Source organism: Asterias amurensis, chromosome 7 (genome assembly GCF_032118995.1).
Source record: "Asterias amurensis chromosome 7, ASM3211899v1".
In the NCBI taxonomy this organism is placed as follows: domain Eukaryota; kingdom Metazoa; phylum Echinodermata; class Asteroidea; order Forcipulatida; family Asteriidae; genus Asterias; species Asterias amurensis.
In genome coordinates this window covers 11,451,195-11,475,993 of record NC_092654.1, presented here as the reverse complement: position 1 = coordinate 11,475,993, position 24,799 = coordinate 11,451,195, and the positions used below count along the sequence as shown (strand labels likewise).

The following is a 24,799-nucleotide window of genomic DNA, read 5'->3' as shown; positions in this document are numbered from 1 at the left end:
GAACCTGCACTTTATGTGACCAAACGTATCCACAATAAGTGTTCAGGGTTATTTTACGTGCACTACAAATGTGAGTACACGGGACAGATGGCTGAATGTTTCATCTGGACAAAGTAATTTTGGTTTTAAGTATCTTAATCAAGGCATAAGTGCCATGGCCTGGACTCGAACCCACACTCTTCAGATTAAAAACACCAGAGTTTGAGTCCAGTGCTCTTAACTTAACGACTTTGTTATGACTTGCCACACTGCAGGTTTTTTTTTTAAGATGGCGTCTATACTAAAAGTTGCTAACTAAATTTCATCTTTTCTCTTCTTTTTCTCTCTTCTTGACCAGAATTAAACCCCCACCTCCCAAAGCTCCCAAACCTAAAGCAAAGAGGACAAGCAGCACCAAATCTACCGATACCTCTGGAGACAAAACAGGTGATACAAAGAGAAACGACAAGACGTTCAGTTTCGGCTCTCTTGAAAACATCTTTGATGGGGTGAGTATTGCACTGGTCAGCAGTTGATTGGCCAACATTTGTGTTTAATTTTGGTCAACAAATATCACAGGGGGACAAATAAGTCCATTTTAAAAAAAATCAAACTTTGGTCCTAACTGGGAAAAATTCACAAGGGATAAGTCCAGCATTTTTGCTGAATTTAGTTAAAAATTTGATAATATCATGCGTGGTAAGGTCATTTTTTCCCCCAATTTCAGTCAAAAGTGTGTAAATAATTATCACAATGAGTAAGTCCATTTTCAATTTATTGTTGTAAAAAAATAGAGAAAAAAACTAGGTGGTTAGTCCAGCATTTTCATTGAATTTTTGTCAAAAATGGATACAAATCACAAGGGGGAAAGGTGAGTAACTCGTCCTAACTTAGGATGGGTTCAATGTAGCCTACCTTGTTGAGCTGTTAATGGCTCTCTATTATTATAAGTCTCATCACCATCCTGTCTATAGTTACAGAAAATTAATCCTAAGTTGGGAAGAGTTTAGTGAAATTAATCGATGGCTGGTCAATTAGAATTAATAGATGGAAAGTAAGTTTAATTATAGCGTGCAAATATGCCTTATATTAACAATTATTAATCACATTAAAAACAAAATGTTGGTCACTCGGTCTCACAACTTTGTAGCTGCCCATGTAGGGAAACAAATTTCAGTTAAGACCATCCTACCTCCAAGTTTATTAGACTACACAGTTAAATTTAATATTAACGCAATAGAAGGAGCCACAGCCAGCAAAAATGGAAAGCAGGCGTTTTTCGGAAGGAAGTTACAGTTATACCCCAAGCTACGACCTCCAGCAAAAACTGAAACTGTAGCTGTGGGGGAAAGGTCTCTGGGGCATGGCGCCACTACTTTTTCATTCGATATGAAATAATCTAATTTATCGGATAGGTAAATATCCCTTTTTGTAAAAATAAGTGAAAAAGTCGTGGCGCCATACAGAAAGTTATCCAATAGTCCTAGAACTCGACTATGAGGTTCATTCTGCTTAGCCCGAGATGATAGTGGAATGAACCTCATAGTTTTATAGTGGAGCCAGCCAGCAAAAATGGAAACCTACTCATAGTTCTAGGAGTAGGTTAGCATGGACAAAATATAGGGGGCAGGGCAGGGCAGGCCAGTAAGCACGCTAAAATATTGGCACAAAGAAGGTAGGCCTACAATGATGTTCATGTATATTGTAGGTGATAATTAAAACAGTACTTACTCACACAGCACAGTGCAGATAAGGTGGTGGATGGTGCATGGCAAACTACTCCTTCAGCAAAATAATCTTAACTCTGAAATAAGGCCACCTGGCCTTTGGTTTACTTCAGCCATGCTTCATACCAGACCATGCAGGACTGCCCCTGCTGTCACATGTCTTACATAATAGTATACCAACACTGTCAAACCAACCTGAGCAAAAGTGACCAACAGAGGGCTCTCCAATAATTCAAAAGTTAAAGGGGCAGTTAAAAACAAAAAAAAATTATCAAACTATTTTTATAACTTTGGTGTGATAAAGCATATATTTCAGAACTGTTCATTATTTATTCCACTAATTGTTCGTCTCGTTTCCCTTGTCCAATCAGATGGAAGTAACACAACCCAAGCTGACGTCCTACAAGCGTACCATGGGGCCTCAGGGCAGAAGACTTCCACAGCGATATTCCAACCAATCACAACGCTACTCCAATCAGAGTCGCAACTCGATGACGGCCGTCTCTGCTTGAGGGCGCTCTTCTTATAACAAAATGTACATAGTGAAGTGTAATTATTCCTTCTCTTTGATAAAAATGATATCATAAGATTGTAACCGAGAAAGCGTGCGCAACAGGAGGAAATTTTGCGTGTGATTTACCATATTCTTTTCTGTTTCTTTTGTTGTACGAGTACAAATTTGTGCATTGATTTGATTAAGTATTTCACACTTATTACCCGATTCTAAGAAAGTAAGTTATTTTAAGCTCTGTATTACACAGAAGGTTATATATTGTTTGTACATGATAAGCTCTCTGTTAGATTTGTCGTACTTTACCAATTTTGTTCTTTCTTGCCTTTGTATGACAGCTCGTTAATGAAAGTGAATTTTGGAGCTTCCATGAAGGGTAAGCCTTCAGCAAATAGCTAGTCCCTATTATGTTGTAGTGTTAAGACAATGTTACATCCTTGCGTACAGATGATGCAGTCCGTCTCAAATCTCCTCCATATCTATGCAATGTGTGTTAATGCACATGTCTCAATAAACACCGTTATTTTCAAGTGTTTTAGGTTGTTCCGTCATGCGCTGGGACGAGTAGAATAATTTTGTGATTCTAAAAAGCAAACGCTTTTTAAGAAAATTGCTTGGATGTGAGAAGATACAAAGGAAACTGCCATCTTGTCTGTACACAGGAAAGTGTTAACCTTCCCTTATCATGGTGCCGCAATCTTGTTTCAATGTTGACGAAGTATTATAATGAAAGTGAGGCCTTGTTGTGGCCAAACCGTTTAATCGAACTCAAGTTCTGGTAGTTGAGTCATTATGGTGTGGGTTCGAATCCCAGTCATCCCAAGTCCTATATTGGTATATTTTGAAACAGTATACATTATTAATTAATACTGTAAGGCTTTTTTTGTTTAGACTCATTGAAATTATGTTTAAAAGGCCCCAAAATGAATATTTAAATGAAAATAACATTAATAATGTATGGTTTTGTTAGACATTAATCTTGGGTTCGAAAAGTAATGTTTATGTAACTATGCATAGTATTAATGTACTAACTACGAGGAACATAAGATAAACACAAACCATTTAATAAACTTGACACATATGCAATGATTGTTCATACTTATTTACATACACGTTGCCTCATTTTTAATATTCATAGAGATACCCCCAAATAATAACTCAATACAGAAATGCTCACCGAAAATGTACACATTATTGTTCAGTATTAAGGAAAACCAGTCCGGTGGATTGTGATATGTTTAACTATAAGCTTGGATGTTAAAAACAAACGTGAATTAACTACATGGAAAACTACTTGACTAGTTGGTTCCTCCAAAATGAGAGTAAACATTTTCAATAACTGTGTTGAGTGAAAACACATAGGGAAGTCCAACTTTTTAATCAAATTGTTGTTAAAAAAAATTGAGAAAAACCCATGTCCAGCATTTTTAGTGAATTTCAACCAAAAACTGAAGAAAAAACACACAAGGTGTAAATCTGGCTTTTTTTAAATAAATTTTGGGTCACAACTGAAGTTAGAAAAAAAAACCACAAGGGTCATTTTATTTATATACATTTTGAGTCAAAAATTGAAAAAAATCACAAGGGGGAACAGCACTATTTCATAAAATTTCAATCAAAATTTGAAGAAAAAAATACCACATGGATAAGGTCTTGCAATTTTATCAACTTTCAGTAAAACATATAAGAACAAAAAAGTGGCAAGTCCAGCATTTATTTTCAAATTTTGGTCAAAAGCTCCTTTGAAGACGCAGTTTGCTGAAATCACTTGATATAAAATATTGATGTTTATACCCTTACTTTTTGTGAGGTCTTGCTTAGTCTTTAGATGCTAACTCTCATCTTGAAGGAGCTTGGAATAAGTGTCTTTTAGAGGAGTTTGTGGAAGCAGATTACATTAATCTTTTTACCTGATTTTCTTGAACATTTGTATCAAGAAATATACAGATTAATACAAAATATGCAGTCAGCATCGAGTGTTACTTTATTTATTACTAAGGTGGGATATTGACATGTTTTACTGGTGAAGGAAAAACTCTTAACTTAGGAACTAGAAACACTATCACTCAAAGATGGTCAGAATATACCAATAAAAAAGGGATTTATGAGTGAATTACAAATCGGTGTGAAATGACATCTTAGGTCTTTTAGTACATGATCTCTAAAATATTGACTGAATGTAGGATTGATCTGTGAGGCAATTTTTCAAGAGAAGTACAAAATGAGCAGCAGTCCAACATTTGTTTTTCTATCAACAGAGGTAGGTCCAAATCTTACTTCATACAAAAACAAAGATCAGCATTATTTTGTTAAAGTACACTACTTTGAATAGGCCCTTTACGCAATATGACTTTGGCTTGCGCTCCCATCAGTAACTTTGCAATTTTGGTGGATGACTTACAGGAATACGTTGCATTGGATCGGGCGAGTTGGTCTATAAAAGCGTTTGAAACCGTTTGTTATGATATGGTTAGAAAGATGTTTTAAAAGTAGGATATAATGATCCACACAAGTGTCACTAAAAATTGCACGATTTTCCTTTTACATCGCAAACTATCACGGTCGGCCATTTATGGGAGTCAAAATTTTGACTCCCATAAATGGCCGACCGTGTTTGTGGACGAGGTTAAAAGAAAACCACGCAATTTCGAGGCATATTTGTGTAGATCATTGTATTCTACTTTTACAACATCTTTCTAACCATATGCATTTTATAACAAACGATTACAAAACGCTTTTCAAAGACCAACTCGACCGATCCAAGGCAGTGTGTTCCTTTAAAAAGACACCCAGCGCCCAAAGTGAAACTGAAGCCCAAGGTGAAACTGAAACCTAGCCTTGTTTTGGAAATGATCTTAGAACAAAAACCAACATGGCTTCATTTGTGACAAGTCACTGCAGACTACAATGAGATCTATAAGCAGCACTGGATATTGAGGAAAGATCTTGAATAACACTGCTTTATCGAACCTCAAAGATGTATCACTTTATGTGACAGAAGATTATATTCAGTCGGTAAAATAGAGATCACAATACTTATCAACTACTACTATACCATCTACAATCCAGACATGCATTTATAAGGCTGTCAAAAATCAGGCACATTAACGTCTTTGTACTGTGCTTTTTCAAGTTCACAGCAGAGAAACGAAAACAAAACAAAAATTTTGAAATCAGCTGAAGGCTGCATTCCTGACGATCATGTGTGATGATTTTGTTTGGAGACTATAACGAAACCTCTGTCCAAAACATTCGCTAATCAAAACAAACACTTTACAAACAGTGGGTTCATGTGAGAACATTTCCTGGCATAACATGTCATCTCTATTCCTAAAACTACATAAAAATGTAACAATTGGTTCTTAATTATAAGACCAATCATGAGCTTTCTATGATGGTTCTGATATTGTGAGGTTACAAATGATTGTATTTGCCTTTAAAACAAAAGACGTGTCTTTAGCTTTTAGCAATTGTTACAATTTAATAGTAAATAAAATCTTTGCTAGAGATATTTTTATAACATCTTCCTTATTATAACCCTTCCCTTCATAGAGAGCAAGTTAAGTTTAAATAATGTGTATTCGTGAAACCATTGCTGTTTGATTATTTCTAAATCTTATGTAATTTCCCTAAATCTTTAAAATCCCATGTGCAAGTTTATATAAAAAGTGGCTTTTCAAAATAATAATTGGATGATAATAATGAATGTCGGCATGCATGCTGTAAATTTTCTGAGAAACGTTTGACAAAAATGGCCTTTACTTGATGAAAAAAATAAAACCAAATGTTTTAAAGGGCTCTTTAAATAATGTTTACTGTGTTCATTTTTAAACGTTAAATGTCTAAAGTTATCTACTCCAGCTGAGGAGAAGAAAAATAAAAGAAAACAAAATAGAGAACCACCGGGTTTTTTACCCGGTGATTGCAAAACATAGACATCTGACTGTAAGGAAAGTTTACAAAATTCTATATTTACAAGACATCTTTTTGTAAAATAAAAACATAGTAAAATAACCAAGGAAGCACAGGAGAGATAGATTTTAGATACTTTATCATGAATATGATATTAGTGTTGCAGCAATAAGGGGGCGTTATTCCCAGATGGGTTCCCATTCCCAGATGGGTTCCCATTCCCAGTTGGGTTACCAGTTGGGAGTCTATCAAACAACATTTCTTCTTTTATGGTTGTTACTTTCTCCGTGTTTCAAACTTTACTTCCACAACCTCTGGTGATTTGCACCATTGTATACCTATCAGGTGGACTGTGTAAAAACCAGTTCAAACCAGTTCTGACCAGTTGAAACCAGTTCCACAAACTTGATAGAAAAAACATACACTATAATTATTTAGAATTACTTTTAATAAAATCAATGCACAACACTCCAATGAATTCGCCTACGATGATAAACCTCTTAAACTGTTAAAAAAAGTATCCATAAAATCTACTCTATTTTTTTAATTAAATGTGGTAAAAATGTCCACCATTGAGAAAGAGATTATTTACACACATTAAATCTACACGCAGTATGGGTGGCCCAATTCCCAATGATGTACCTATAGTCTTTGTAGATGCACTCTACCATAAAAGCAGGGGAAAATATCACTTATAGGGTCAATGCAACATAAATGATCAACACTGAGCCAATGAGGGTATTATTAGTTCACAATCAAGGAACATTTGGGTGATAGGGAATTGATTCTGTCTGATTTGGTTTCAATCAGACTATCCCTTGAGAGGGTTGACACAGCATTTGCAAAAGAAAATATCATTTATGAAGTCCTCTATGGTGGAATTTTGAATACAAAGTTATCTATTAAATGGTTTGTGCCCATGGGATTGGTGACATTGAATTTCAAAATATGTCAACCATATTCTTGGAAACATTTTGTTTGCCCCCCCCCCAAACAAAAAAGTTTGGAATTATTTTCATCCAGTGTTTGAATGGGATTGTGTAAAATTTATAGGATTATTTGCTTTGCATTTGAGGCTGCCAGTTGTTAAACTCTCGATGGCAAACCAGAAAATTACCGGACTTTCACAAACTGGACATTTTCAGACTCGTGAGGGCAGATTCAGAGAACCTCACTCAGAGTCGTGTATTGAGAGAGTGATTAGAGGCGGTTTTCGTTCAACGAAATGCACACGTGGGTTGCCAGACTAGACTGCACATTTGGTTTTGCAAATTTTCCTGTTCCTGTCTTAGCGCGTCATGGAGATTACAAGTTAATCTCCAAGGCAGTATTTAAGCAGCATCCAGCACACTCCTAAAGACTATCGGAGTATACTGAGCAAAACATTGAGTTTTCAACCACCAGTTCTTCTCAGAACCACCACTAATCAAAAGAGATTTACACATGGTGCTACCGCAAACCTCATAAAAACTGGTATGTCCATGCTGCAACTCTCCCAATACACAACTCTGATCTCATTAAAAAAAATCTCTAATTTGTATGAAAATGATAAAGGGGGGAGCTGGGGACAGGCAGAAAACATGTTTAACATTGTATTGCTGATGACGTCCCAACTGACGTTTATATATAACATACCTCTCTATTAAAAAAATCCCCCCCCCCACACGAATCTTTACAAGTTATTCTTGGACAATATTCACGACTTGTTCATCACAAAGTGCATAGGAAACCATGATTGATATGAGTTTGAGGATTATTAGATTATTAGATTATTATACACATAGTGGTGTTTACACGATAAACAGGGTTTGGACCACACTCTAAAAAAAGAAACCCCCATCTAAAATAGACTACGTTTGGCACTGGATAAAATGATCAAGTATCCATGTTAAAAAAACCTTGGGAATTTGTACTCCGTTTTAATTTACATTATTACGTTTTTTTTTCCCTTCCAACAGAGGGGGTATATTACTATTGGCAATGTTTAAATACATCTGTACCTCATTAGACGGTTTAATCATTCGGTTATTACAATTAACTGGCTGTGATGAATTTATTCAATATGTACATGTCTAGTTGAGCTCAGCCACAGCAACAAATTAATTAAAAAAACAAAAGTAACAACTCATAATATTTATTTTCTAGTTTTCATAACAACTGACATCCCCCGTTTTGCAGCTTTTAAGAGGAGTGGGCACTGTGTGAAAATAATGCCATGAGAAGGGGTGATGTTGTAAAAGTTCAGTTGAATAGCGCCCTCTGTTGTTGGCGTTAATCACCTCCGATGCTCTCTGAATAATAATATGGGCTCTCTGTGAACTTACTGCCATGAAGAGAGTTGGTGTTGTAAAGTTCAGTTGAATAGTGCCCTCTCTTGTTGACAGTAATCAGCTCCAATGCTCTCCAACCATAGGAATAGACTACATGTAGTTCCCAGGTGTTGCCTTTTATGTCATACGCATGTCTGCGGCTTTTCAACTGCGAATCTCCAGAACCATGAAAGCCAGGTGATTATGTATGCGAGCTCAACAGAAGATCTCTGGCGTAATTCACGAGCCTCAAAGTGTGCTGCAGATGTTCCGACTACAGTAGGTGTTGTAAAGTTCACTTGAATAGCGCCCTCTGCTGTTAACGTTAATCAGCATCTGATGCACTCCGAACCCTAGGCCGAACCAACAGTTTATTTATACATTAAAGAGGTGGAGTACGTTGCTGTCAGTGGAGGGTTTTGAACCTGGCTCCACCGTCAGACCCGCTGGGTGCATCATTGAGGCGGGAGGGTTGCCATGGGAACAAAAACTTAAAACAGGAGCGCATCCCTGATGTGCAGCATTGCAATAGTGTCTCTCGTAGTTGACTTTTATTCCCTTTATTCCGAAATTTGATTTCAACAGGAAATCAGGAAAAATACAACTTCTCTATTGATTGGTTAACATGGTTGAAATAATCCCCGTGTGACAGTATGCCTGGGACATCACGCGGGGTTTCAAGTGTTGCGATCTGACCATGCAACCACTTCTCTCCCATAGAGGGCGGTATATCTGCATTAGTTAATTCAGCCTTTATGTCAATACACATGTTCTGCGTGTGATTTACTTGTCACCAAAAACAAGATTTGTTTTCTTATCCCTCCAGGGTTCCATAGATGTGACTAATAAAATGGCTCCTCATCATCACATAACCACAAAGTGTTTGAAATGATGTCATATTCTGTCACAACAATACGCCTCAGTGATTGGCCGATACTGTCACATGATGTTACCCGCATTCCCAGCCAGACGATCACTACGCTTCTGTCTTTTTCTTTACAGTGTCGATGTCAAACAACAACATCTTCCGATGGGAAATCCAAACAGAACAAACAAAACAAAATAAACCGACGTCAATTTTTTTTCTTTCTTTTTATAATAATAGTTGTTTATAACTTCACTGGTCCCCTTTGCCATTTTGTTGGTGTTTATTTTGGGCCGATCGGGGACGGTTACTGTACATCCCAGATCTCTTTGAGTAGCGGTGGGATTCTCTGGTCTTTCAGCTTCAATTGGAACAGTAACTCCGAGTGGCTGTTATTCAGAGACCGTAGTTCGGTGAGTTTCATCAAGACCCTCGGAAGAATCAAAGTCTCTTTTGGCCGTCGTAATTTCAGGTAGGCGGTGAGCATGTCCAGGTATTTCTCTTGTGCTTCCTCAACCTTTTCCCTGTCTTCTACGCTCGGCCGGTCTATATATAAAAAAAAAAGAATTTGAATAAGTCATGAGTGGAATTACTCTAAACTTGGTAGAAACCAGTAGGAAAGACGAATTTGCACAAGTCGTAAGAGAAAATATTCTACACTTGATAGAAACTGGTAGGTAAAAATGAATAAGAGCTTGAAGAATAACATCCATTTATTAAGCATATTCCTTAGGCCATATATGCCAAACTTTTCAAGTCTGGACATTTTTAAATGCCCGGAACAAGTATGGAGTGCCCTCAAGTTGTTTGCAGTCAGTCGTACAGCTAACGTGAATATCCACCCGGACATTGTGTTAGCAAGCACAGGCAAGCACCTTCCGTGCTGCGCTTAATTCACCCAGACTGTTTTAAGAGGAATATCAATTCCTACCTCCAGCTCCCCCGAGATATGTTCATCTTTAATATTTGTCATCTTGTAGCCCTTTACCAAGAGCATCTTTTAGCCATATATTGGGCAGGGGTACATTTTGCAGTCATAACCAATAAACGTTTTGAACAATGGCCAGTGATCAACCAATGGTTAAGTCCAATCGAAACAATTTTGGGTTATGACCGCTAAACACACCCCTAACTGGCATAAAATGGTGGTTGTTTTTTTTAAGTCAAAAGAATGAGTCAATTTCTCACCTGAGGAGAGTATCGTTATTGCCATGAGAAGGACATACTCAGCATAGTCCAGGTCTAGCTCAGACATGCTGCGTGCAAAGTTATACATGGGATCCACAAGGTCTCCTATACCGCCCTCTTGGAGTTGTTTCCTCGTGTAGGGTTGCTCGTTGCCGAACATGATGGCGTCTTGCTCTTTGTCGTATCGTAGCGCCGTCCTCAGGAGCATAACTTCAATGGCGGAACCCTATTGAAGGGAGAGAATAAAAAGGAGGAATATTTCAACTGAATGGGTGACAAATTGGCATTAGAAGCAACTACCTCTGGTCTGCCCCGCCACATGGGCTAACAAAACTGGGGGGACAGTACCTTTGCACATGCTGGACTTTGGAATCAATTACCCTCATACATTTGGTAGTCTTGAAACATGCAATCGGAACCCGGTGGATTAAGGACACAGTGTGAAAGTGCGCCAGGGTAACAGTAGGGTAAAAAAAGTCCTGAAACTCCCCAGGGCTGCAGACCTGATACTTCACGGAGGCATCGAAAGCAATTGCCTCCATGCCCCCATGTCATTGCGTTAGTGTCCTTAAAATGCTCCATTAGAAATGTACAGTTTGCTCATAGGTTGCCTTTTACCAAGAGGAGAAAACACCTTGATGCCCTTGCCTTTTAAAACTGAAACATACAGGCCTCGGGCTGTAATCCACAGGGACAAGAGATACAGTACGCAAAGGGCTAATAAAGGCCGGTTCATACTTCCCGCGAATGCGAGTGCGAAACGAATGTTGATGTCACAAATTCACAACAAATAAATCGCAGCAGTTGAGTTGTGCTCAACTCTCTTACGAATATTGCAGCGAAAACATAGTTGTGACGTCAAATTCACGTCAAATTTCGCATCGCGTTCGCATTCGCAGGAAGTATGAACCGGGCTTTACAAAGAAGGAAAACAAATCTTAAATAAAACAAAGGAGGGCATATCACGAAGGCTACCTTTAATAAAACAATCTGATCCTCTCTCCCTAGACCCAGAAAGTCCGGTATTCTTTTGCTGAATTCTACAATGAGCTGAATGGTAAGGATCGTCAACTCTGTGATGTGTGCAAACCTGAGCTGTATCTCTTCTGTGGAATCTTCTTCACCGGACTGCATGGAACAAGACAATAAAAAAACAGTGTCAGAATTTTTTCTCTTTTGATTGGGTCAAAAGAAACTTCAATAATGGAGCATCTAATAGTCATGCATGTTCCACAAGAACATAGGGTGTCATGGTCCGAGCGGATAAGAGCACCGAACGCAAGCTCTGGTGTTTCTGTTCAGCAGAGTGTGGGTTAAAATCAGGGTCATGACAACTTGAGTCCCTGAGCAAGAAACTTTATTAAAATTGCTTCTCTCCACCCAGGGGTAAATAGATACCTGTGAGGGCAGAGATGGTTCTTGTGATTGATTCAGCTATGTAAAAGTACTGCATATTTGTTGCAATGGCTGTATACAACCATGGGGGTTTAGATGGTTAAAGGAATGATTAGTGATTAGTGGTAATAATGTTGGAAGTGCTTAGAGACGCCCTTTGGGTGTGAAAATGGCTATTATTTATAGTAATCATAAGGCTTCTGCCAGCAAGCAGCGCCCTCTAGTGGTGGGTACGTACCACTCCCTCGCCATCTTTACACGGTTCTACGTGTAGCTTAAAAGTTTTTTCAACTTTGCTTGCTGTGAAACATTCTGCGAGGGTTGCCTGGGTTAACTGCAATAAAAAGAAGAAAAAATGGTTTACAACAGGGCAGGGTCATCTAAGGTCAAAGATTCTTCTTTTGTGGATTTACCTCTGAGTTCAACAAGGCCAATGTCGAATCTTCGAAAAATTGGAGCCAACAAACTCTCCAATAGTCTCAGAAAACATGGCCTATTTCAAGGCACTGGACACAGTTGGTTATTACTCAAAATATATATAACAATAAAAAAACTTACTTGGTAACTAGCAATGGAGAGTTGTTGATAGTAAAAAACAATGTGAGAAACAGCTACCTCTGAAGTAACGTAGTTTTTGAGAAAGAGGTAATTTCTCACTAAAGTATTTGAGTCTGAGAAAGACTACAGACCTGAAGCCTTCCTCAGGCATCTGAAAGCACACAAACTTGACACAAGGGCGTTTTTCTTTCAATATTTTCTTGCAACTCCAATGACCAATTGACACAGTTTTTTACAGGTTTGTTATTTTAGGATCCATATGTTTGGATACACCAAGTGAGAATACTGGTCTTTGACAATAACCAAACGTGTCCAGTGCTTTTAACGCATGGGAGATATTCAGTGAAGAAGTTTTAGAACTGAAATACTGTTTAGAAGTAACTTGACATCACTAGTAAAAAATGAAAATGAAGCTTCTCTCTATCATTCTCTTGCACTGACGTCACTAGTAGCTGACATCTGCCCATGGTCTACCATTTTGGGAGTGCACTGGGTTCTTTTAAGTGCGTTACACAACACGGGACCAACAACTTAACGTCCCATCCGGAGGATGAAGCAATGGCTAAGTGTCTTGCTTAAGGACACAAGTGTCACCGCTGGGGATTCGAACCCACACTTTGCTGATCAGAAACACCAGAGTTTGAATTCGGTGCTCTTAACCGCTCGGCCACGACACTTCCACAATAGGAGATTTTAGAAACAGTATCCATGCAACTACAGAAGTAGATCAAAGAGCTTGACTTGCTTTATTTAAAGAAAAAAAACCCAGCATCTTTTGTTTACAATACAGACTATAAAAATTCTGAATTCATATAAAAGTCTGAAAATTCTCAAACCTGTATGATGTGGGGTCACCACCTTTTTATCAGAAAGTAATATACAGACATATTTCTCTACTTACATCTTTTTCTTTGTTTTCATCATTCCACGGCTGCAAAATAAAAAATAAAAAACAGGGGAAAAAAAGAATCAAGAATCAATTAACAATAACAAGTATCTGTGTCTCTGAAATTGATTTGTGGAAAAATGCACTCATAGTGGTTTGTAGGATTGATTTAGTTCTTGGCAGCATTTTCTGCATACTCCACAGGGAGCTGATATGGTTTCAGAGAAGAAAAAGATATAAAAAGTGGGACAGTGACCGGGGGGATAAAAATTTTCATGCAACATGAGCATCAAAAGTTTGTAAAATCTGGGCTAACTGAATGCATAGCCCTATGTTGGTGGTCTCCCCTTTTAGACAACATCTTGGGTGCCAGTCAGATACAACCTGGAAAGCAGCAGCGAGGGGATCACCTTGAGGGAATGTGACTTTTTATTTTATATACAAAAAACAAAAAACCAAAAGGGAAACTGACTGGGTCAATTTGATTTTACGATACACAGCTTTAATAGATGTTAAATTTGCATCGGGGATAAAGAATATTAATTTTGGTTTTTACCCATACACCGATGTGTGTGAGTAACATGCCTGTGATATTTTTTCACAGGACTCGGGAAGTACTGAGTATACAGTACTAACACACATCGGTGTATGGGTAAAAACCAAAATTAAGATACACAGCTTGCTACCATCTTACATTAATTTTGGTAAAAAGGAAAGCTTCTAAGAGATGGCCCAGTTTGTATCAGGATGAAGAACCGTCATTTTGGCTCAGTACTTTCCCCATTTATCACTAGGGTGGGATTTGAACCCACGACCATTGCAATTCTAGAGCAGTGTCATACCAACTAGACCACCGAGATTGCCCGGTGGCTAGATGCAGTTTGTTTGATCCTATGTTTTAGCAGCGGGTACTGCAAAGATTTAAGAGATGTTTAAGTTGCATCAGGGATAAAGAATATTCATTTTGGTTTTACCCATATACACCAATGTATGTGAGCACTTTATACTCAGTACTTTCCAGGAAAGCTTCTATTTCAGATAAACCGTAAACAATTATCGTGCCTCCGAGCTTTATACAAAAACCTCAAAAAATCTAAGGAAGTTGGATTAATCTTTAAGGTGCCTACCGTCAAACTCTTGAGATCTTCTGGTCCAGGGACTTCCAGATCTTTATGAGCTACAACCAGCCTCTCAATGATTTCTCGTTGCTCGTCTGTGAGCACTGGACTCTCATCTTCACTCTGCTGAGGGCTCATCTCAGCCTGGGCCTGAGCTTTCCTCATCATCTTCCTTTGCCTCTTTGATTTGCATTGCTCTTCCGTTAACAAACCTGGAGGCAATTAGACAAGTAGAAGATATTGTTGCTATTATAATAGAGCATCAAAACTCAAGCTCCATTGGCTGAGTTAACAGTGGTCCCGTGGCCAAATGCCAGTTAAAAAACACTAGGACAAGACAGAATTCTGTCCAACTGGTATACCAAAATATGGACCAGTGAAAAAGCTAGCGGACCAGTAACGACAAGCTCGCTGGTCCTGCTGGCCAGTCACTGAAAAAGTTAAGGTCTAACGCTGCAGTCAAGTATAGAATCGAATCCCGGTTGTGAAACTTGTATAAATGGGCAAGACACTTAACTGTAATTGCTTCTCATCACCAAGGAGTACATGGGTACTTGCAAGAGCTGTAGCCCTGTTCACCCTGCATCTCTTATCCCCGTGGAATACAGCCCTAAGGAGGCCCAAGGTGCTTTTTTACCAATGGTTACCCCAGCGCACTTTCCAGGGGAATTCTGTTGCCCATTTCAAGAATACCCCAGGGTTTTACTGCTTACCGCTACACCAGAACAGGGGTGACTATTCCCCGGGGTATGCCAATTTGCTTGGGTAGATCAGGGGGACACCGAGCCAAGTGTGAAAGGGCTTATAAGAACTGCGTGATTATCGGTACTTAAAACTCACATTCTGGTAGCATGCCGACCTCTCTACATTTTCTTAGTCTACACTCCTGGCATTTCCTTCTCATATACATGTCCATCTCGCAGTTGCCGCCTCGCGTGCATTTGTAGATAGCATTCTTTGTTATGCTTCTCCTGAAGAAACCTATCAGAAAAAGAAAAAAAAAGAGGATTTGGCGTTGAACAAAGAAAAATTGTGGTTTATTATTTGGTACATAAAAATTATCACATTTTGTATTTCAGCTGCTGTAAGACAGCACAGATTTAAAGATTTTGGATCCACAATTATGCAAAACAGCTAATAGTACCTTGGCCCAAAATTCATAGAGCTGTTCTTAAAAGCACCAAAAGTATTAACGCACAAAACAATGTTGCTGACCAGTAAATGGATTACCAGCCAAAATACCAGCATTTCACACAACAGTACATGTATATTAGCAGTGGGTCCCTTGCTTAATTTTAGCACGGTTGTGAAGTTTTAATAGTTGCCCTTCGAGTGAAAGGAAAACAATATTTTAACCGTCCAAGGTCCCTATCGAAAACCTTCTTGAATTTGCCTTCCTGTATGGACAGCAGAAACAATGTTGTCCTTTCACGAGCTGCATTTTGTAAAATTGTGCAACTGTGTTAAAATTAAGCAAGGAACCCTTGCTTTACCAGCCATTTGTGTGTTAGATTTGAGTGTTGTCTGATACAATGAAGTCACCCCTTATGTTTATATTCCTCAGACTATAGATACAGTTGCTATGTCACATGACTTGGGGCAAGCTTTTGCGTAGTTATGTGAGAGACGGTGAACACGCATACACAATTTTAAATGGATTGTATGGCAAATACAGGGTTTGCCCATCTGGAGATTGCTATGCAAAAGCTTGCCCCGAACCATGTGACATAGCAACTGTCTCTATAGTCCGAGGAATTCAAATGTAAGCGGTATCTTGTGACTTAACAAGTCATTGTACCAGAACTTATTCAAATCTAACTCCCAAATGTCTTATTGGTAATGTCAGAAAAGGCCTATAAACACAAACAAACAAACTCACCTTTACAACCCTCGCAACTTAATGCATTATAATGAAACCCTGACGCCCTATCCCCGCATACTAAACACAGTTCTAGATCCATCCTGGGCGCTGGACCTTTCCGTTTCTTGGACAGGCTGAATCCTCCGTCAGGTATCTGTTCTTTGATTAGCGTTCCGGAGCTTGACGTGCTCCCTATTGAGCTGGTCGGTGTGTATTGACTGCTATACTGTGGGGACATGTCATAGCCATCATCCGGTGGTTCCCTCTTAACGATGACCGAGTTGGACCCAGAATCTGCAGAGAAGCAAAACAAAATCGACAATAAGGAAAATGATAGAAACAATCGTGTCACAAATGAGAGGCATAACGTGAGAGGAGGTTGAGAAATGTGACAGTAAAGAATGATGAATCACATCATAAAACATCAGCGAGAACTTAAAAGGTGGAGAGAATGGAAAGAAATAATTTGTTAAAGTCAACTTAAGAATCAGTTGACAAAGTTTGCTGATAACACTACGAACATTTGGCCCATACATATTTTCAAACTCACACAATTATGAAAACGGAGATTGAAGCCAATATTCAGGTAAAGTGAATCCAAATGTTCGTTGCGATGGTTTTCAACAAACTAATAATGAACAATTGGTTGAAGATCACAAACAAGCAAAAGCTACACCTAGCAGCGACTGTTTAGAAAGGTATTCTTTCGTCACATACAGAGAAGAGCTAACTCCAGTCACCAGCGCAATTTTTACCACGTAACAAAAAACCTACAAAACACACATCACCTGAAATTCCAACAACTTTAGACTTAGTTCCCAAGCAATGATCAAAACACGTCAACAATACAAGTTATTTTCCAAGCTCATGTGTAATCAGACTCTATATCACATTGTTATGGCCCAAGTACATTCAACAATGTAAGGCACGTTTGAGATAACATGATGGCACGATAGCGTGATTCAGGCTGATAACTTTATACAACATTCTCAACAAGAACTCCTTTTAAGGAGTTCTTTATCACATGATCTCAGAGGGAAAAGGGGCAATGTCACGGCAGACAACCTTTCTTGCAACCAATTCAGGGCTGTCTCCAAGAAGAAAACCAAATCTTGTGTTCATACACTTTTCTTCACCAGTCGAGAATGCGATACATGTTAGATAAATTAAAAAATTCCTGAAAGATAAACTGCAGGCAAATGGGTTCCCAATCAGTTCTAGACCCATAACATCTCAGATGCTACAATTCAGAAAGTTAACAGACTCTGTGCCTCACCAGAAAGACAGACCTTCAGATTTAGACATAATGAGAACTATTTCTTCCAGACTTTGGTGACTACTTTGCAATTTTCAAGAAAACTTGAAGGTTAAAGGGTCTTTGTACTTTTTCCAAGCACAAAACACAATGTCCGCATATAGCAAAAGCTTCCCTTAAAATGTTTATGAAAGTTCAAGAAATAAGGACAATTTCTTAGAAATCTCAGCTGGAAAGATGGTACAACATGATGAATATTGATCTTGTAAAACAAAAGTTATCCTGTGACCTGACAGAGCAGTTAAGAGAACCAAGCTCAAGCTTTGGTATTTCTGATTAATAGCAGAGTGTGGGTTCGAGTCCCGGTCTTGACAAACATGGTTGTGTTAGAACCAAGAACACTTGCCGTGGAAGAGTAAGGGTTTAACCCTGTGTTTCTGGTTCACACAGAAAGAACCCATGCTTACAGGCTTCGGAGCTTAAGTGATTAATAGGCATCCTTGGTTTCATTACCAACAACATTTACTAATTGTAATAATTTACTTTCAAATGCAGCACAGATGGTTGCCTCCCAGAGCCTATAAAAAAAGTTGTCTGGGTGCCACAAGTCATTTATAAATATTTATAATAAAAAAGAAAATAATAAAAAAAATGAAAGAAGCAGAAAATTTGCATGATTTTGGTTCAACTTTCCTAAGGTCTGTTTCATGTATGAGCTGAAACATAATGTTAAAATAGGGTATTCTCGGCAAATAGTGTGTGGGGGGGGGGGTAGGGGGAATAACTGCCGGTCGAATCCAACACATGATCACTGAAGCAAAGTCCTATTCCATCGGTCTTCCTCAAGTTAAAGTAGATCTTCTTAACTATGGTCGCACATAAAATGAAAGACAAGGTCTATATAGTTGTCCATGTAAATACATGACAGTCTACCTTGTGAAAATCTGTTGAAAAAGAAAGAAGTCAAATCAACACATGACTCATCAATGTTCCTACCCTGAGTACTACTATCAAACTATCATCTAACATACACACGCACCTTGGCCATGTTCTACATGTACGTATGTAGACGATACCCAGGCGTTTTCCAAATCCGATAAATCACATAGAATCAACTCGCTCTAATCATAACTCCAAAAGTTCATCACTACAAACTTCATCGCAGTTACCCCAGAAACATGTTTAGAATACACCGAATATGCAGCACTATCCACACTCACAGTTGTTTAGGTCCAATACCAAACAACTTCATCCAAAATGGCTCTGGATTTTAAGAGTGAGTGGCTCGACCCATATGGGCACTGGATACATCGCTTCTATACTATCAGCTTGATAGATAGTCCAGATATTAAGAGTATTTACTATTCGAGGTTTCTCTAGAAAATACTATTTACTTTAGTCCTAATCAGCTCCTGGAATCGAGAAACCTCTAGTAGAGATGTTTCGTTACATGGTTTGATACTGTTCTTATCTGTTGTATATTGATTTAAGGGACAGCGAATTTATAATTCTTTTTTTATCAACGGCTAAAAGCTTAATGGTCTAATGTCTGGCCATTAATCAATCACGTAGGAATTAAAGAGATCGGACTCACGGTAATGTAACGAGACAGACATACATGTACATTACGCCATTATTTTTAATCTGTTGTTCATGTGAGTATGGTGTGGTAATTACATCACTGCTCACTTCTACTGCATCTTAATTAATGCCCATATATTATTGACCACGTGAGGGCGCTCTCAATCACTTCCGGGGGTATATTCATTTATACCTAAAATGTTATTCAATATTGGAACACATTACCACCACAGACATCATATCTATCACTGACTATAAGACCTTTAAAGGAGCCGTTATAATCCACCTCTAAAGCAACTTAAAAACTGGCGCAACAAAAATGACAGAACGCCGTTTACAACTGTGCTGGATGAATCGCATATACCCCTAGAAGTGAAAAAACAAATACTATTGAGAATGGCCTCACGCAGTAAAAAATAAGGCGCATTGAATGTCTTTTTACACGCGGTATCAGACCACCACTTTCTCATTTTGTTATGTAAGATATTTTTATCTTATTTACTCAAATGTGATGTTCATATTGGTGAAAATAAGCGAAAAAGTGGTGGCAAGATCCGATAATCTTTCCAACCGAAACCCCATATAAAGGTGAAGCTCTCTGATTATGATAACGATTGAACAAAATTCAGACTATGGGAGGCATGTCACGCGCTAAACCAAACATCATCAAATTCAATTAACGCAGGAATTTAACCCTGATATTCTGAGACGATCCCCGAACACAGTTCATCAAGTAATTAGCTCAAATAGGGACGATCTCAGCCACTTAAAAAAAAACTGTCTTGGGCCAGACAATCGGATATCCTTTCATGTGTCATTGCTCATTGTGTGATGGTTATGTAATGCTTTTAAGTGCACATTCCCACCACCTACTTTATAGCTTGCCTGACCCAATCATCTCAATGTGTGTCTAGTAAAGTGCTTTCAGCATCAGCCTGGCAAGAAGGCATGCACTCTTGAAGAAGACGAAATGGCCTTAGCACAGCAAGGGGAAGAATACAATTCAATTATTTAGATGGTATTGTTGGGAGCCACGTTTGTTTACGCGCAATTGTATGTGTGGTCTTTTATGTTGTGGTCACATTTGCTGTTGACATGACTGGGAATGACATTTGTCGTTTCCCGTTGCTGTTTCTTTATTTTGTGAGGTACATGTAATGGGACTAGGATTTTGGTTTCAAAATTATGGACCAACAAAAACCTTGTAAATTTTAAACCCCTTTATGACAAGATTCTAAATGTTGAACATCTGATTCACTATTTGTTTTACACGCGTGCCAATGTATCCCAAGGAATTCTGTGTCCGCCAGAGGGCAGTATAGAATCTACAGTTTCACCAAAAATATCTGACCCATTCATGTACTTCAAATGCTTTTATGTCAGAATAGTAAAACGTCAAAGTTTGTACGAACATTTGGTAGAATGGAGCTTAAACCAAAGTTCTGTAAATTTAGGGAGAATTGCACTTTTACATAAAGTTAGACAAGAGTAAAGAAGTAAGAGAAGTTACTAAAGTAACTACTGAATTATATAGAAATGTTTTCTGAACTTTGAATCATTGAAAACTGTTTTTAATCTCACAGACAACAACTCTTCTAAACCTGTTCTAAAACCCAATTCTGACCTTCCTGAACTGATTATGTTGACCCTTAATCCGCCCCTATTCTACCTACTTCATTCTCTATTGCTAACTGACACACCAAGTTTTCTTAACAAACATCAAAACAATTTCTTCCCTCTATAATGTCAAGTGAAGCCAGAATGAATCTAAACTAATTGCTAAGTGTTGTCCTTGGTCCATGGAATAGAGGAAGAAAAAGAGAAGAAGAAAAAAACCACCATAGACTCAATTGTTAAAGAGTCGGCCATCTTTTCCTCTCAGCTTCAGGGCATCTTGAAAACCTCTTGAGAAACTGGAGTTTTGCATCCCAGCGAAGGTCGTCTTGATCATTAATAACAATGTTGCCATAGTGAGACTCAGGGGAAAAAAGTACTGTTGGTGTTTAGAGGTATCTGGAGAGTTGGTTTGGGGGTTGAATTCAGCCACAGACTACACGGATGGTGGGAGTGACTACTACAAAATGATTATAACTGACATCATTATGCCAATTTAGGGACTTACACATGATGTGTGCTTACAGAGGGGACCAAAGATTGAGTAACTGATTTTTTAATATATCGCTGAAATCTAGTTTTCTACACCTTCCTTCTCAGGGTGGAAAACACAGGAATTGAAAAATGTCATCAACAAAAAATAAATAAAATAAACTCCCACAGATGACAGTTATGAAATATGGATGTAAGGCCCTTAATGGGTCTCTTTTTTTATTGAGTTAGAACTGGACAGTTAGAGATCCTTTCGAATTGGAGTCCTAAATTGGAATTATAGATTTGACCACTTTCCCCTCATACTGCATAAATTATCAATGAGCTTTAAGAGAGCCGCGTGTACAGAGAGAAGGGGAGGTCTTTCACAGCAATTAAACCCAGCCACAACCAGTATTGATTTTGTCTAGCCGGTTATTGTTATTGATAAGAAAGAAGAGGCCAAGATGATAGTATTCTGGCGTTAATGAAAAAATGCCCAAGTGGTCTTCAGGTTTTTTTTTCTTCTTCTATTTTTTATTTTTCTCTCTTCTCTCTTTTTTTTTTTTGAGGCTCTAATTAAATGACAGGAGGAACTATCGCCTGATAGCGAGACATACCAAGCGTGATGTCCAGCTATGTTAGATTAGACAAAATTAATGATTTGTTTCGCCGAATGAATCCAGTGCCTTGAAATGAACCTCCCCATATACAAAATTCCCCCAAAATCTGGCAGTAATTTTAAGGGTGTGCAAAACATTGGTAAGAGTAAAAATGTAAATAATCACAGATTTTTATTTTTTTGCAAGTTCGCCTCCAGCAAGTCCAAGCCACTCTTGGTAAGGGGCTACAGAAAACAGGAAGTTATTATTGTTAAAAAATTACTTAGGGGCCGGAGCTAAAGATAGAAATTGATGTTTCCCTTCAAACAGTCTTCAACTGGCAAGGAGTTCCAAAGAGATGCAGTTTGTGGAAAGAAAGCTTTTAGAATGGCTCATTGTTCTGCCCAATCAGCATAAAGTTGGACATGGTGGGAAATTCCCTTCACAATTTTTTGCTTGAAATGAAGCAGTTTTGAGTAGTGAATAAAACAACTAGTTTTTTTATCATGCAAACTGTCAAAACTTCAATGTTTGAAATCAGTAAAAACATTTACAGATTTTCCCACTGACTGACTCCAATTTCTGATGACTCCAATGCCAATTTAGCTTGAACTTCCACAAGTTTATTTCATACATGTTGGGCCATGCTTCTACTTCTACTACGGTACTTGGCATACATAGTCCTTCATCACATGTGGATAGTTGTCACTGACAAATACCCAAATGACATGCGCTTTAACACTTCTTTGGATGAAAAGTCTAATCTTTTCACAAGGGCTTGAAATGACCATTAATCCTAGCTTATTAAACAGTGTTTTTTGGTACAGTTGGCAACAATTTTGTTTGTCTAAGCGACCTCATAATAAAGAGAAAACTGCCTTGGACACAAACATTTGTAAGTCTCTATGTTTCTATCTGCTCAGAGGTTGAATATTAATCGACTTATTCCGGCTTTCTTGCATTTGTTCATATATATTTTCTTTCATTCGTTGAATAATGTTCCTATCTTTTAAAAAAAGTCTAATCATTTTGTAGAGGCTTGACATGACCAAAACCTACCACAGCAGGCATGTTAAAAAATATTTTCAGTGCATTTCCCAACAATTGTTTACATCTAAATGACTTCTTTAGGCTTTCTCGCGTTTTTTTCGTCCCCCACCCCCCCCTAATGCACATATCCCTTAAGAATTTCCACCGAATGATGTTCCTGTCTTGTTTGTCAATATGACCCAACTCTCTAATTCATTGATACACTTTCTATAATTACAACACAATAGATAATTGATTTATGTCCCAGACGAAATAGGACGGTATGACATAACGCTACCCGTCGCTTAAGTGGCCAAAGGCTTAGTTAAACTGTAATTAAGATTGTGAATGAATTATTAATAAGGCTTGGCACAAATTATATTAACTTTTCCTAAACAGGGAAAGTAGGAATTAGTTTATTGAGTTGCAGCCCACTGCTTGTCCTCAAGTTTAAGTAAACCTTGCATGTATAAACGATATGGTGTTTTTTGTTACTAAAAAACTGTACCCTGATGCAAACTTATTACTACAGCAATTAATCGCATGATGTGGCAAATAATATACATCTTTTATCAGTTTTTATATTTTCGATTAAAAAAAAGATCACTTATTTTTTATAGATATCATAAAATTATTTTCCATACTGACTGAATGTATATAATAAAAAATTAACAATGATTATGCAATCACTAAGCAGAATTCTACCAAAGTTCTTCTTTTTAAAATCATTACGTTGTTTCCCGCCTAAAACTTGGTTCAGCAACTTGGTGCAAACTAAAGAAAGTTCCCAACAGATAGAGAAACGAAAACCAAGGAAATCTGCCCCCAAGATAAACTATGAAAATATTTGTCACCAAGCCTATTAACGCCTTTTATGAAGCTCACTCCCGACTTCAACCAGAATTCAAAAGTGCACTCTGCTACCAAATTGTAAATATACTTTTTAAAGAGCAGTTGAACGCAAATTGATTTGATATAATGGCAAGCTCCTAAACCTTGGTTGACAGGCATGATGAAGTAACTGAACCCGGCGTGTGAACGAGGGCTTATAAATAATTACCATCCAATTTCATTTTTTTTTTTTTTTTTTTTAAATCTTTACACTCACCGTACCACCTCCCGTTCGGTCGCTGCATATTCCACATTGTGAACGCTTAAGTGTTATGATTAAACTTGTCAGTTTCCTAACCGAAATATTGTCCAAAATCCATCCTGGAAACAAAAATGGTCGACGACGGAAGTGGAGAAGCACACACAATCCGGCGAGAGTCCTAACTGGTCTTACTCCACGCTAAGATGGATGGCGTTTGGTGATGGTCAGGACACTAGGCTGTCAGCCAAGCTATACATGTGTCTTGTTTAATCTACACTGATGGAGTGTGCATGTGCCTCGTCATTTAATCTAGTAATTTGCGATGAGGCCTTCATCATTTTGATGAGATTTGATTGATGTGAAAGATCAATGTTTCTGTCTTTCTTGTGCCAACGACGACGACGGGCGCTTCCTCCGATATGAAAACTAATTGTGCCGTCATAGCTCCATTGAATGGCCCTCTGATAAAAAGCGTTGTTCACACACACACACACACACACACACAACAAAAAAACAGGAGTTTTTACGGGAGGAAAATGCTCGCTGGAAAAGAAATATTGGTCGGTTTTTTACGGGAGGAAAATGCTCGCTGGAAAAGAAATATTGGTCGGTTGATTCTTCATTTCATCCACTCGTGGGAATCTCCTCACACATCCATGCCAGTTTAATTTCCCGATAGTGTAATGATGAAATAATACTTCAAGAAATCCTTTCTGGGTTAGCGAGTAAAAGCTCCACACAGATAGCTTTTCAACGGTTGTTTTACAACTTCAGTGTAGAACCTACGGACTAAATTGTTTACAACTCCAGCATATGCGCCAACTAATGTAAAAATGACCACCTCG

The 24,799-nt window shown here is 38.2% G+C and overlaps 2 protein-coding genes and 1 long non-coding RNA gene across 12 annotated transcripts in view; 1 reads left to right on the top strand and 2 right to left on the bottom strand.

Annotated features, from left to right (window-relative positions):
- The window catches only part of LOC139939325 (uncharacterized), a 64,484-nt gene extending 62,638 nt beyond the window's left edge, over nucleotides 1-1,846 (bottom strand). Inside the window, exon 1 of the long non-coding RNA XR_011786283.1 lies at nucleotides 1,711-1,846. This is a non-coding gene — a long non-coding RNA (uncharacterized lncRNA). The remainder of the gene's footprint in view (nucleotides 1-1,710) is intronic.
- The window catches only part of LOC139939324 (uncharacterized), a 30,019-nt gene extending 23,997 nt beyond the window's left edge, over nucleotides 1-6,022 (top strand). For all 4 annotated transcript variants that reach the window (XM_071935108.1, XM_071935111.1, XM_071935109.1 and 1 more), the window contains 2 exons: nucleotides 338-488; nucleotides 2,078-6,022. In XM_071935108.1, the coding sequence (XP_071791209.1) occupies nucleotides 338-488; nucleotides 2,078-2,218 (292 nt within the window). In that variant the 3' untranslated portion in view covers nucleotides 2,219-6,022. The remainder of the gene's footprint in view (nucleotides 1-337; nucleotides 489-2,077) is intronic.
- Nucleotides 3,708-24,799, bottom strand: part of LOC139939322 (oxysterols receptor LXR-alpha-like) — a 133,386-nt gene continuing 112,294 nt past the window's right edge. For 4 of the 7 annotated variants that reach the window (XM_071935102.1, XM_071935105.1, XM_071935100.1 and 1 more), the window contains 8 exons: nucleotides 16,328-16,603; nucleotides 15,289-15,429; nucleotides 14,458-14,660; nucleotides 13,346-13,375; nucleotides 12,125-12,220; nucleotides 11,467-11,619; nucleotides 10,492-10,717; nucleotides 3,708-9,849 (listed from right to left, as the gene is read on the bottom strand). In XM_071935102.1, coding sequence (XP_071791203.1) covers nucleotides 9,611-9,849; nucleotides 10,492-10,717; nucleotides 11,467-11,619; nucleotides 12,125-12,220; nucleotides 13,346-13,375; nucleotides 14,458-14,660; nucleotides 15,289-15,429; nucleotides 16,328-16,603 — 1,364 coding nt within the window. In that variant the 3' untranslated portion in view covers nucleotides 3,708-9,610. Of the gene's footprint in view, nucleotides 9,850-10,491; nucleotides 10,718-11,466; nucleotides 11,620-12,124; nucleotides 12,221-13,345; nucleotides 13,376-14,457; nucleotides 14,661-15,288; nucleotides 15,430-16,327; nucleotides 16,604-18,603; nucleotides 18,845-23,969; nucleotides 24,484-24,799 lie in introns of those variants that run through there. The other 3 variants (XM_071935103.1, XM_071935106.1, XM_071935101.1) reach the window with 3 other exon arrangements.